The sequence below is a fragment of the Cryptomeria japonica genome, chromosome 9 (assembly GCF_030272615.1).
Source record: "Cryptomeria japonica chromosome 9, Sugi_1.0, whole genome shotgun sequence".
NCBI classification, from domain to species: Eukaryota; Viridiplantae; Streptophyta; class Pinopsida; order Cupressales; family Cupressaceae; genus Cryptomeria; species Cryptomeria japonica.
Genome location: NC_081413.1, coordinates 112,757,254 through 112,771,088, shown reverse-complemented (window position 1 = coordinate 112,771,088; position 13,835 = coordinate 112,757,254). Strand labels below are relative to the sequence as shown.

General features: G+C 35.3%; 1 protein-coding gene across 6 annotated transcripts; it reads right to left on the bottom strand.

Moving 5' to 3' along the window:
• Positions 1 to 1,723: 1,723 nt before the first annotated feature.
• On the bottom strand, positions 1,724 to 6,077 carry LOC131062786 (protein argonaute 12-like). 6 transcript variants are annotated; one of them, XM_059210867.1, is made up of 9 exons: positions 5,742 to 5,917; positions 5,246 to 5,545; positions 4,972 to 5,148; positions 3,634 to 4,002; positions 2,951 to 3,137; positions 2,754 to 2,851; positions 2,471 to 2,635; positions 2,257 to 2,373; positions 1,724 to 2,005 (listed from the first exon to the last, which is right to left on the bottom strand). In XM_059210867.1, the coding sequence occupies exons 4-8, from the start codon at positions 3,705 to 3,707 to the stop codon at positions 2,340 to 2,342; spliced, it is 558 nt and encodes a 185-aa protein (XP_059066850.1). In that variant the 5' UTR covers positions 3,708 to 4,002; positions 4,972 to 5,148; positions 5,246 to 5,545; positions 5,742 to 5,917; the 3' UTR covers positions 1,724 to 2,005; positions 2,257 to 2,339. The 6 variants fall into 6 exon arrangements, 5 of the variants coding, with proteins under 5 accessions (XP_059066850.1, XP_059066847.1, XP_059066848.1 ...); XM_059210864.1 differs by lacking the exon at positions 1,724 to 2,005 and adding an exon at positions 5,925 to 6,071 and having other exon boundaries at positions 2,256 to 2,312; positions 2,440 to 2,635; positions 5,742 to 5,840; XM_059210865.1 differs by lacking the exons at positions 1,724 to 2,005; positions 5,742 to 5,917 and adding an exon at positions 5,925 to 6,077 and having other exon boundaries at positions 2,256 to 2,312; positions 2,440 to 2,635.
• Between the last annotated feature and the right edge of the window lie 7,758 nt (positions 6,078 to 13,835).

The window sequence follows — 13,835 nt, the reverse complement described above, 5'->3', positions numbered from 1 at the left end:
GGTTTTTTTACCCGAAAGGGTTTTCCATGAGAAATTTGGTGTTGTGTCTTGATGGTTACTCTCTTTATGTTTAATGAGGTTTCATGATTTTAAAAGTTTAAAATATTGATTCACCCCCGGCCCCTCCCTCTCAATATTTTCTATGTGCTCTTCATTCATACACCTTACACATGCAAGGGCACACCCTAACACGTATTTGACAATGCTACTTCTCTCTAACCTTCACCATTACATTCAGACCTCCTTAAGACTATTTGGTTGAAGCAATCAGGTACAACACAGCCAATTACAATAGAAAAAAAGTAAAACACCATACAATATTCCTCAGTGGGTAAAACAACCCATGAGTTACAAAGAGAGCTTTGAATGTAAAGCTAAAAAGCTTTCACAATACTTATAGCGAAACTCAGATACTATAATTTCTTTGTTGTCTATAGGCTGTCTTTTTGTCTCATTTGGGAAAGTTTCACAGCAAATAAAATTGTCCTGTATGTGCAATCTGATCGGTGATGTTTTAGGCTACAAAGGAAAGAATGCCTCAGTAATGTGTGTTGATGTAAATCCACCTAAAATTTATGATATTCTCCAGATCAATATTCTATCCCACAAGACCTTAGTGATACACATAATACTGCACCACTAATTCTAGTGGCACAAGAAAATCTGGGAAGCTTGAACATAGTGCGCTATCTCAACAATGGACCAAATCTCATGCAAATACCATCATTGAGTGAATCTCGGTCTCACGTAATGGAGCTTAAGTCTGAACACTAAGTAAACCAAGTATTGACAATTTCCCCATCCTCATCTTTAGTGGGGCAAAAACCCCTTTTGACTTGGCTCAACTGTCACTAGCACAAGGTGAGGAGTCACCCTATGGAAGAGCAACCATTTCATCTTCCATTACAATTCCTCTCCCTCCATAGCACTATATGATTATATGCACATATGTAAGCAATTAGAAAGAATGAGAGAAAACAAAGATAAATAATAACAAACAACCATTCATCTCCTTCAAGAGAATGCCAAGTAAAAATGTACACATTAATAAAATTAATGTTACAATTTATATAGTTTCTCTACATTTCTCTAATATTATTATTCTATTTCTGAATTCTTGTTTAATACTTTGTTTCTGCATATACATTTGAGTTCTAACAAATTTAAATATTGAACCCCGAAGAGTTCTCACAATTTTGTATATCTGACCCCAAAATATTTCCCAGCATCTAGATAAAATGCTAACTTAAAGAAAATGTTCACATATCATGTGGAATTAGTAGTTTTATGATTTATCATCACAAATGTGCACTTCTAGGAGCTTATAAGATAAAAAACATTTTAAAAGTGAGTTTTAATGATGCATGGGAGTTTTTTACTTGATAGTGAATTGAACAGCTTAAAGCAAGATCTGAGAAACAGTTTGAATGGCAGTTTACAATGTTCCAAAGATTACTAGAAAGTATGGTGTAAGCCAAATGACAACATAACTTAGCTTTGTAAGCTACAACTTTATAAAGAATAATATAAAAGACAAATTACACAAACAATTAGCTATCAATTGTAATGCCAAAATAAAAAGATTTGTAAGATAGATTGCTAGAGTAAATTTTCTTATATTTCCTAGCTACTCCAACCCATTAAATTTCCCACTGGGTGTTGAACAGGTGGTCCTTGCCAAGTACTGGATTATAATCAATTCTTATGTACACAAGGTTCATTAAGTCGAAAATGTTTGAGACTAAGACATTTCATAGATTAAAGAGTACTTGAATTTTCCTCTTGTGATTTACACAGTCTCTGAAAGTAAAAGAAAACATTTTATGTTCTACCATATGAAATAAAATATTTGATAATTATACAATATTACACTATTTAAAAAATTTCCCTACAGCATTTACCGTTGGCTGGGGTAACACCCATCCTAGAACTTCTGTCATTATGTTGTTGATTTCAATTCCAAACTCTGCAGCATCTCTTCTTGATGCACCTCTCAAGTCTTCTCCTATAAGAGAAACATAAAAAAAATTCTTCAGGTAAACTTAAATTTCTAGAAATAACTAGGTAGAATGTTTGCAAATATTAATATAATACATATATATAGATAAGTACATAAATACCCCTTACAAAATTTAATAAACTAATCTCAAATATTTTTCCTTGAATTATTGAAACAAAATTTGTAAAGCATCCTCTAATCGTTGTTACAAAGGAAAAGCGACTCAAAATTCTCCCACCAAAAGCTCAAAAACTTGCCTTCTTAGTTTTGTCTCTTCTTTCATGTGGAGGCAAGCAAGATAGATTCAATAGACCTGAACGTTGTTGGTCATTCAAATTTTTCATATAAGGTTGATCCTTCTGAATACAACAAAGCTGTCATCAACAAAACCCATCAAATAACTTTGGGGCATTGAAATAAGATGTTCTAAAACCACTAACCAACTGGATTGCCATGATTTTGAGAAGTAACCTCAATGGGAATGTACTTATTATTATCCTTGCTACCAGCTTCAATCGCTGGAAATTATCCTTGCTACCAGCTTCAATTGCTGGAAATTCTCTGAAGCCAAGGCGTATATTGTATTGCTTTTGGAAATAATCTGTAACAATCAATTGCTCTCCATTGCTATCAAATCTGTTAAAGAAAAACAAAAATAGCTAACTACACACCCCTCAAGCAAATTATTGAGTCATCAGATATAGAAGAAAACAGCAAATAAAAGTAGAATCCCTATCGAACAGAATATACACACACTAAAGCATCCACAGGCACATCAGTCATGCTCTTATTGCGATAACCATATTTGATGTGAGTAGTTTCTACATGCAGACCATTCAGTAACCTTTTCAACTGCAAGAGAAACGAAACTGTGTTTAAAATTAAGTCTCCTACTCATAACTGGCAAGAAGCGACACAGCAAATAGAGACATTTGTTAATTGACAACATACTCTTGATCGCATTGAATCACCATTAGAGTCATTTCTAGACAATATAGCATTTACATCTCGAGGATCCATTCTTAAGGCATTGCCAATGAAGTAAGGCAAGTTCATACATCTCAAGGATCCATTCTTAAGGCATTGCCAATGAAGTGAGGCAAGTCCATAGGCTCGTAGAAGAGAATTGCAGCAATGTCTACAGAGAGTTATCAAAACATTTGATGCATCAAACCAGTATGAAAATAAAAAATAATACATAAATATTTAAAACATTGTAATTAGTAATCATATTTGTAAAGAAACCAGAATTCAGGGGTCAAAAAATCATAAAATACACAAAAGGAAATAAAAGAATTGAAGAATCAAAATATATTTTCAAAGCATCCCATCTACAAGTAACTTTCATTAAACATAAATTATGATATAGGGCAACAGATGCAATATAAGCTAACTAAGGCTAAAAAAACATCAATTTGAATCAAATCAGTTCTGCTTATGATAAATAAATGTATTAAACGGCACCTCAAGATTATACCCTATGTCACGGACAATCATTACAAATATGGAGATATCTTGGTTTTTCTCTTCCCATTTGCGACTTTTGCCAGGTGACAACTACAGTTCTTAAAAGTTATACTAGTTCTCAAAATACAAAGGCCAACAAGAAGGTTACAATCAGCACATAGCCTTACATAGATTCAGAGTTGAGATATTTTGCTGTGCAGGCCAAATAGATTGATAAAAACCCCGATAGGCTACCAAACATCCTTGAAGCTTCTCTACCCCAAAATGCTCCCCATAAAATGACCTACCCTTTTTAATAAACATGGCAAATCACAAAAAAAATATAAGCAACATGTAAAGTTTTACAATACACTTGAAAATTAGTCACGTTACAAACAAAATGAGGCTTGCAAGCTTTAAAAAATGCTTAAAATTTGAATGCAGCTTGTCGAAGAACCACATCCATAACTTGGAATGCTTCCTGTAGAAGTGGTACAGGTTCCCGTGCAAGACACTGCACTAGATATCTAAATACAACAGGATATTTAACACCCCTCCTGTCCAAACAACAAAAAAAGTCAGCCTACATAGGCAAACAAATAGTTCGAAACCCACTAAGGAAAATACATGTTGAAAAACCCGTTAAAAGTTTCTTAGCATCAAGACCATTTAAAGGGAAATCTAAAAGCAGAATTTACATGTGGATTGTTCATTTAATTCCTCAAAAACACTTGAGAGATTCCTGTATCATATCACATCTTATTATCCTTTATTTTTATTTATGTTCTGCTCATAAGTACATCCTGATGTCACTCTTACCTAGTTATAACGGGAAAGGGAAAGGGAAATGGAAAAAAGAGAAACTAAAATCCTAACAGACTAGTTTAAAGCGCAGAAGCTTAAGAGTACTTACACGCCAACAAAATCGTAATCAATCAAAAGCCTGAAACCGTTGAAGGCTATTTACAATATAAATGAGCTGAACGGAACTTAACCTAAATCCCTAAAACTTTCAGTAACCCGCATACATTTTGATTTTTTTTCAGATTTGCTTGTATAATTTGGCTAAAGATATACTGAAAGAGCATGAAATCTTATCTTCCGCACGTGCTTAAATATATTCTGAAAAATATACCTAATACTGTTTTAGATTTCTCTAATTTAACTCAAAAAACACAGCCAGGCCAGAAGACTTTCCCAAGTCAGCATCATTACATGTCATTTTCACCTTGATCTGTAATGAGGCAAACCATTTTTTAAAAAAAATTGAAAAGCCTCAAAAATGTGCAGAGCTCAGATTAGATTTTCTTCCCATAAAGAGAGAATAATTTTTAGTTAAAGTCTTCTTAAAAGTCATATAATGGAGATATATTGCAGTTACGACAAATTCAAGAAAAAATACACTCAATACGTAAGCTAAAATTTGAAATATACGCCATTATAAAACTGCCAATTATTTTTGTAGTTGGCTTGAAATCAATGGCTGTGAAGGAGAATAGAAAAAGGGAGAAAATAAAGTATCTAACCTTCTTAAATCTCCCCCCGGCCGTGCGATAAGAGGACTTCAAGCTCAACAAGATTGCCTAAGGGCTTGGCCGTGTAGAGACTCTTGTGTCCGTCATATGCAGGTATGGCATTTTTCAAAGTATCGCCTGCTGTTTGAATGTTTCCATTATGACGCTGTAACTGCAACCCTTAGGAGGCTGCATACATCAAAACGCGTGCATCCTCAAACCAGTACATAAATTTAACCAAATGCGTAAAGTATTCAATATAAGAGGCAAAGAAACACTCGCTTACATCGTACTGATAGAGCTCGTTGTTCTGAAAGCGAACCCAGAAATGGTTAGCTAGGAGGAAAATCCGGGTGACATTTACGCCATAGCCAGGCTGTGTGGCTAAACTTAACTTCACGGGAGGAAGAGAAAGAACAGCAGGCGGCCTAAGAAGAAGCGTATCAGCAGCAACGTCCTTTGTGAGCGTCGTGGATGCTCCATTTTTTTCATGTTATTAAAATTCGAAGCCGCGACCTAACCACACAAAATTTAAGTGCTCAAAAAGGCAGCAAATTCTTACACCAGCAAGCATTGAACCCTCGACCTACAGAAACACATTTTTGAGAAAACGTAAATCACAAACACAACTAAACGCACAACGAACTGAGTAAGTTCGCGGACGACAAATTTTAAGCCAGATTTTCGCCAACGATAGTAAAAAGCGGAGAAATAAATAAATAAAGAAATGAATGAGAGAAGATTTTTAATAACATCTACGAAACTAAGAACCGCCAACTAACCAGAGCCAGGAAACAAACATCAAGCGGAAACAAACGAGAAGTCAAGGGATCATTTGCTCATTTCTGTTTAGAGAATTGAAGCCGCAACGTTTTGCAAGACTTTTTACATACAAAAACAAAACTCCGGAAAATTAATAGCTAAAATTCTAAAAGGACCATCCGAACACAGGACCTAGAAAAAACCTTTTAAGCGGAGCGCACAGAGAATCGAACCCACGACCGAGGTAAAGAAGTTTCCAAACAGTATATCCAGAACAAAGGCGGCAGCCATATAATATTTTTTTAAGCTTTCAGCGGCGCGAAAGCCAAAATATATTCCATTGGCTAATATTAAGGAATAATAAAAACATTTGAACATACTTCAGCACATATCTTTCCGTCACGTATAATAAGACCTTTTGTCGAGCCGCCACGTTTTTGTCCCACTACTTTTTTAAACGGACTAAAGAATATGTACGGCCTTCCTCTATCCGCCAAATTGGAGCTGTCCACATCATACTAGCGGAAATTTTGTCGGAAATTTCGTATCGAACGGTGTCAATACAGTCCAGGATCTCTGGAATGAATCTTCTCCTTCCACGTCTAGAAATTTGAACTTTTTCAGTGAACGCCCTCTATATTTAAGGGGTCTACTGGGCAAAGTGCACACCATAAAAGAGTACTATTTCTTGTAAAGCTGTAATAATCATTTTTTAATTGTTCGTTGTGCCATATACTGGCTATTATTATTAGTACACGTACTTATAATTATTATTAGTACTCAGTCATTAACTAATAATAAAAAATAGCCATAAATAAAATAAGTCATTTTGTTTACATATAAAAAAAAATAAGGGTGAATTAATGATCAAAGAGGGTGAATTAATATAAATCAATTTTTTTACATATAAAATGGCTAGTTAGATAAGAGTCAAATTTTTATTTGATCACATAATAGGGAAGGGATGGCTCAATGTTCTTGGTTGATATCTCATTTTTTATCGATGGACTTTAAACATCTTTGCATCTCACATGAAAATAAATAGCCAAAAATAATAATATTGGAATATTGAAATATTAAGAGTCAAAATAATAATATTAAAATATTGAAATGCTAAGAGAATTTTGTGCAATTGTCATCTCAACACAATTATCAAGTATCAAATTATATCAATACATGATTAGCCACAATTTATATCTTCCACTCTAAGATAATAATAATGAACCATAATACTTCACCTATTTTTTAAGCAATTGCTTACAAACACTTATATAACCAATTGAGAGGCAATGTTGATGACTATATTATACACAATACCTAATTTCCATATGAAGGTACTTCTATTAAAACACTATACAACTATATACAAGAACAACTCCACCCATCAAGTGCCTTTCCTACAAGAAAATTACTATTAGCATAGCTCGATATTAAATTCTCAATATAACATAATATAACCTGCTTATAAGAGGTTTTAAGAATTTCTTCAGCATTTGATAATTGTCATCACATTAAGAATCATCATTACTTGACTCATTCTTCCTAATCAACCCAAAATTATTTTAATTCAAATCATGATTAGAGAATCCTTTCTCATGGAGAAGTAATCACATAGTCAACTTTTAATAGAGATGGTTCAAACAATAACAAACTTGACTAAAATACACTCGATGGCTTTCCCGCTTCTCCCCAACGGCTCTTTCGCCTCTCTGCATTTGAATGTTGTCATCGATGCCTCTAGTTCGATGGTGATTTCTACTTCTCAAGATTTTTTTGTTGCAGATGTCTAGGGTGTTCCTTCATCTTCGGACTTTCTTCCCTTTCCTTCTCGCGTGGGGGTGTCTGCTCCTATGATCCATGATTTGTCTGATGTTGTTGTTAATGTTTGGTCTGATACTCCTCAAGTGGTTGTTGTTGAGGTCCCCCATGTTCCCCATGGGGTTTTGCCTAATGCAACACCAATGTTCCTTGGTTCTCCAGTTATGGGTACTGTTGTTGTTGGCTCTCTGGCTGCTGGGGTTGTGGCTTTGCTGACTGCTTCTAATGTTGTTGGTTCTTTGCCCAAACTTGTTGGCAAGTGTATCTTTGCTTGTGTGGCCAGATCTTTCGCCCAACATTGGGTTCTACCAACATTGTTCTCTTGTGTGTAGATTCTTTGGGCTCTAGCCTTCTCTACCAGACCTTCATCGTTGGGTAAGTGACTCTAGGAGACCTTTGGTTGCTCTTAATATTGAGTTTCTCCATGTGCTAAAGGCTTTTTTGTTGCTTCCTTCACTTCTTTCGATGATCGAGATTTGGTTTTGGGCATGTTGTGGGCTTGGGGAGTGCATCCCTCTCTGTTAAGCCTTGGACTACTTCTTTTAACCCTCTCACTAAACCACTTAATGTGTGTCTAGTTTGGGTCTGGCTCATCAATCTCCCTCTTCATTTTTGGGAGCACTCTTGTTATGAGGCTATCGGTAACTCTATTGGTCATTTCCAGAATGTTGATGAAGCTACGTCCTCAATGGACCACACTACCTTTTCCCGCATTCTTGTGGACATTGGCATCTCCTCTCCTCTCTCGGGAGATGTGGTTTTCATGGTGGGGGGTAGGCCTTGGACACAACTACTGTACTTTGAGGGCCTCCCCTTCAACTACAAGAGGTGCTTCTCTACCGGTCATTTGGCTTCGTACTGCTCTATTCCATGCCACAAAGGTGTTTTTACCTGGTTGAAGAATGCCACTGCTGATCACTTAATAGTCAATGCCCTTGACTTTGTGTCTATTGACTCCTCTCATGAGGATGATGTTGATGTTGTGCCCCTCACGGCTATTGATGTTCCTGTCACTCCTTTTGTGGCCTTATCTCTTGAGGTCCCCTCTTCTGCTTCTCCAGTTTTGCAGAAACGATCCCCTACTGTTGGATCTGCTTTTGTTGTTGTTGTTTCGTCACAGACTGTTGTCGCTCTACAACAACCTTCTATTGTTTTTTTACAACACTCTGTTGACAGCTCTGTTTGTAACCCTACAGGGTCCCTTTCGATTGATCTCTCTTTTGATGGACCTATTGATAGCATTTCCTAGATTGTGGTTGCTCACGAGCGGAAGGGGAAGTCTTCGCCCCTGCCCCTAACCCCCCCTTGTTGGGGTTTGGGTGGCTCTCCCCCCCCTTGAGTGGGGTCTTTTTGTCCTCCGATTGGATAGGATTCCTTGCTTGTCTAACTATGTTTGTTTGTCACCGCCTTTGGGTTGTTGTTCTTTTTGCCAACATCATCTCTCTTGATGTTGCTTGTTTTCTTTTGATAGTTTTTGACTATGTTAAGGGTTACCGCCCTAGTTAACGATGCTTTACTAATAAAAAAAAAACTTGACTAAATGTTAGAGTTCAAATCACCCTTGTTGGCCAATTTTAGTCACCTTACCCATATTGATATACATAATCATCGATAACTAGTTGGATGTTTTTATTTTCTCAATTAGATAAACAACTACTAAAATTTAATACAAGATATTGCATATAATACTTTAATATACTAGTTTAAGAGAGTTAACAATTATTTATAAATGGTTGAACCTAGTACCATCATAAAGTATGTATAACATAGTTTAAGTTGCACTTAGTTGGGTCTTATATCAATCAATATTTTCTTCATCTAAAAGAAAATTTATATATCAATAATTTTTAGTTCTATAAATGACCTACAAAATCCCACTAAGATCTTTTGTTAACTCAACATTTGCTTCATCTTTCATAAATGCCAATAAATAAAATTAACTAAGATCAAGACACTTGATAATTGATATATATGAAATGAACTTTACCATTAGGAGATTGCATAAAACTAAAACTAAATATAACAATTCTCCACTACCTAAGAAACATGGCAATAAATAAAATAAGCATGGAATATATGTGCATTCCTTTTACAAGAAAATAGAAGCAAAATCACAAATCATTTAATCATCAAAAGATTAATACATAACTTTTAGAAGACTTGCACAAACTAAACAAAATTATCCACAAAATACTACAACTAAAAGTGCAATCGTTTGGATGGGAATATATGACTAGTGATCATCTTTGCAAATATATAAATATGAAAATAAACAAAATGAAAAGTTTCATGATTGAATAGTGTGATTTTTGGAGTCCTAAGAACAATAGTATCATGGTACAAATATGAAACAAAATATAAAAATCTATGTCATATTCATGACAACCCTATAGTTGAAGATTATTGAATACACTCAAGATAAAGTTGTCTTGAAAGATGATTCTATGTAAATGTTAATATTTTATTTAAATGAGCATATTTTCTCATTTTGTGATTACTTGGATAAAATCAATGATAAAGTTTTCCTAACCAATAGATTGATAATTAAATCTTTTATAACACAAAAATCTACTATTGAGTTATCATTATTGACCTCGTTGCCTATATTGAAATTGCATGATAGCTCCTCAAATCCATAATGCAATTACAATGAATTGGCACTACTACTTTAATTTGAGTATTTCTACTTTTTAACAATCAAAACCCTTGTAAATTCATAGCTTTGTACCGAGAATAAGCATTACGAAAAAAATCAATGTATTTTATCAATTCTAGTGAGCTACCTTAAAATGCTACCAAGTATAAAGTATCTAGGCAACATCCTTATGATACATAAGCATTATAAAAACACAACTTACAATAATTGTGTTATCTAGCTCACTAATACCATCTTCTTGAACCATCCACACAATACAATAGTATGCCTCTCTATCAATGAGAAAATGTGCCAAGGAGCCTATTATAATTCAATGCACTCTAAACAACAAACATCTATAATAAGATGTGTGTCCTTAATCCTAAGTGAAAATATACAAAACAACAATAGTGAGAAGTCTTTACGAAAGGTTGTCTGGTAGTGAGCATATGTTGGACACTATCTCATACTAAGAACTTGTTGTGCTTTCTCATTTTTCTTTTATTATTAATAATTTGATATGTAGTACCTCTCCTCAATCATTGTATGTTTTTGATTGACTTCCGTGGAACATTATTGTATATTGATTCAGATTTTATGCGATGTTATCTCATGCTTTATCTGGATTTGAGGTGTATGATTGTATGCAATATCTCAGTGCTTATGAGTAATGTTATTTTATGGATCATTATCATGGACTGACACTCTTACCTTATATGTGCAATGTGTTATCTATATGTTGCATGTTTGCAAGTGTATTGGTATGCAAGAGGATGATTTTCCTTCACTCACTCCTGTGAGACAGGGAACGTCATGATTCTCCTCCATCGGTGTGCATGTATATATATATATGCACGTGTGGATTCTTTGGTGTAGGACATTGCATGTACTAGTACCGGGTAGGTACGGGGTATCGACTCCACCTGACTTCACAGGTCTGAGCGTGCCTTATATGTCTGATGGGAGTGGAGGAGATAGTTGTTGGACCCTAACTTGACCCGCAGTTACACTTGTGTGAGTGTTGTCAGTCGGTTGTCTTTCCCGTCTGGCCAGTATGCGAGTCATAGTGCTTTGGTTTGGTCATTTGTGAGTCGTCATTTGATCATTCTTCGTTTTGTGTGCTTTCGTTCATCTGAATGGTTATTTAATGGAATGGATGATGCTATCTTATGTTGGCGTAATTAGTTAATTATTATGCTCTAATATTATTTATTTAATTTAACTAATGAGTTGCTAAGCATTAAATGGTTAAATTGGCTTATTCTAGTTGTATCATTATATTGTGAAAAGGAGATAAGTAATTGCCTAGCCATTTAAATGTTAAATGCTTATGTTGAAAGAAAGTGTTTTGGAAATAGAAAATTAATAAAAGCTTTTTTTTTTACCTATCCATTTGACTTTTGTATTTTATTTATTGGAAAAAAAAAAAAAATTGGATAAAGGTAAATCTGATTGCTTTTTACTTTTTAAATAATTTAATCTGATTGGTGGAGGAAACTTTTAACCGACGAAATGTTTAGGTTGAAATGATTTTTCCCATATATTCCTGGAAATTCACAGGAAGGGGAGGGGGCAGAAAATTTGGGAGAGAAATTTGGAAAACCATTCTGAAGGAGGAGCTGGAATTTGATTTGGTTTGCAAGGATTGGGATTCTTCCATCATTTTGCTTGCTAGTTTGCTTCAAGGTTGGATAATCTCTTCTTGTTGAAATTTAAATTTAATTATTTCAGTTGCTTCCTGTGTGTTAAAAAAAATGCAAACTCTTTGTAGATTCTTGTGGAATGATTGGAATGGAAGAAAGAGTGCCTGTTATTGTTGATTCTGCGAAGCTCATATCATATGATTGCTTATAGGAAAGAAATGGCTCATTTCTCTATTTGTTGTATGTTTTTGTTCTTGAAAATCAACTTCTTGAATTACCTCTTCTATTGGGAATAGAATGAATTATATTTAGTTTGTTGTGTGCTTTCTAGTATCTAATTGCCCAAGATTTGGGGTTTATGTTGGCAAAAATTGGTTATTGCCTTTTGCTAGATGCAAGGAATTCTTCCTGTGTATGGAAGTGAGGAAATTTATCTTAACCCTTCTTCTACCTGTTGAAATATTCTATTGTTGCCTAAATCTTTATTTATTGGGTGATTGGGTGATTTTATTTCACCATTTACCTTATTGGTAAATATCCCTTTGTTATTTGGATTTTGGCACTATGTGTGTGTGTGTGTCGTGAAATGATCAGGGAATGAATCGTTTTCTTGTTAATCGGTTTTATATGCTATGGAGGCATGTATTTAATTTGTTATGTGGACCTTACCTTGCCCCATTGCAGGCTAGTCCCACCATGCGGATCGGTAGTGTCTGCTACCTGCAGGTAGCAGTACTACTACGCGGTAGCAACACTACCAGTCGGTAGGACTGCTACCGAATGGTAGGACTGTTACTGAATGGTAGGACTGCTATTGGTTGGTAGCAATGCTACCAGTTGGTAGCACCTGCTACTGATGGTAGCAGCACTACCGGTCGGTAGGCCTGCTATCGGTCGGTAGCAGTACTACCATGGGTTGGCCTTGGCCCCCCGCGTGACCTTGTACCTTCGCGATACAACTTTTTATGTGTCATGAACTTAATTTGTTATAAAATGAAATATTTTAAATTTGGTTTTTAGTGTTGAATACAAATGGTAATTTTCAAAGTGATTTTAACTACGTGGATTTAATAAATTTATTTATTGAAATCAAGGCATAAATTAGTAATTCAAATTGGTAAAATTTGGATGTTTTATGGAAATCGATTATACATTTGTATAATTCATATTGTTATTTGGTTGAAAAATAAATATGGATTTCATTCTTGATGGAATATTGATTTGGAAATTGATTAGATGTGAATATCATAGAAGAGTGTTTAATTTAATTTTCAATCAATGATGTTGCAAGTGCTTATGCAGTTGATTTTCTCAAAGATCGTCTGAGTGCGGACTTAGTGAAATTAGCTTTCCTTACAAAGAGTTATATTGTGTTATTTCTGGTCTGTGGTTCAGTCGTCTTGTGGTGGCGTATTTGGTACCTTTGACCAAGTGATATATGATGACTTTATTGTCTTAACCATGTAGTGTCTTTGCCTTATGGTTAACCAAGAGTCAATATGTCCTTATTTTGACCACTTGTTTTGGATAGTGGTGTTATCGTTGTCTGCTTCGCCATAGGGTCCTCGTGGAGTGACCATGTTTGCTTAGTGTCCTTTGAGAGAGTGGCTTTCGAGTGGGGGTCATGCCCAAAGTGGTTGGCAGGATAACCCATCGAAAGTCAAATAATAAAGTGATAATCTAATTAATTGATTAGGTGGGTAGTTCATAACATTAAATAAGATATTGTACCTCGCGCATAGGTGAGTGCTTGTACAGGGCTCATAATGTAGTGAGAAGGCCTGGAATGTCAAACCAACCACCTTGTCTTCACGAAAGGCTGGTAGGGTCCACATGAGACTTAGTTGGAGTCGGAGGTTCGGAAAAGGTTACTAGGGTAACCCAGGATGGGGGTCGGGACCTATGGAGGCCGACCATGGTAACCATCATAAGCTATGCGATGACACTCTCTCTTTAGGTTCACTTGTGTTTTGTGATGTCGATTCACTTGTGTGTTTGTGATGTTGAGTCACTTGGAT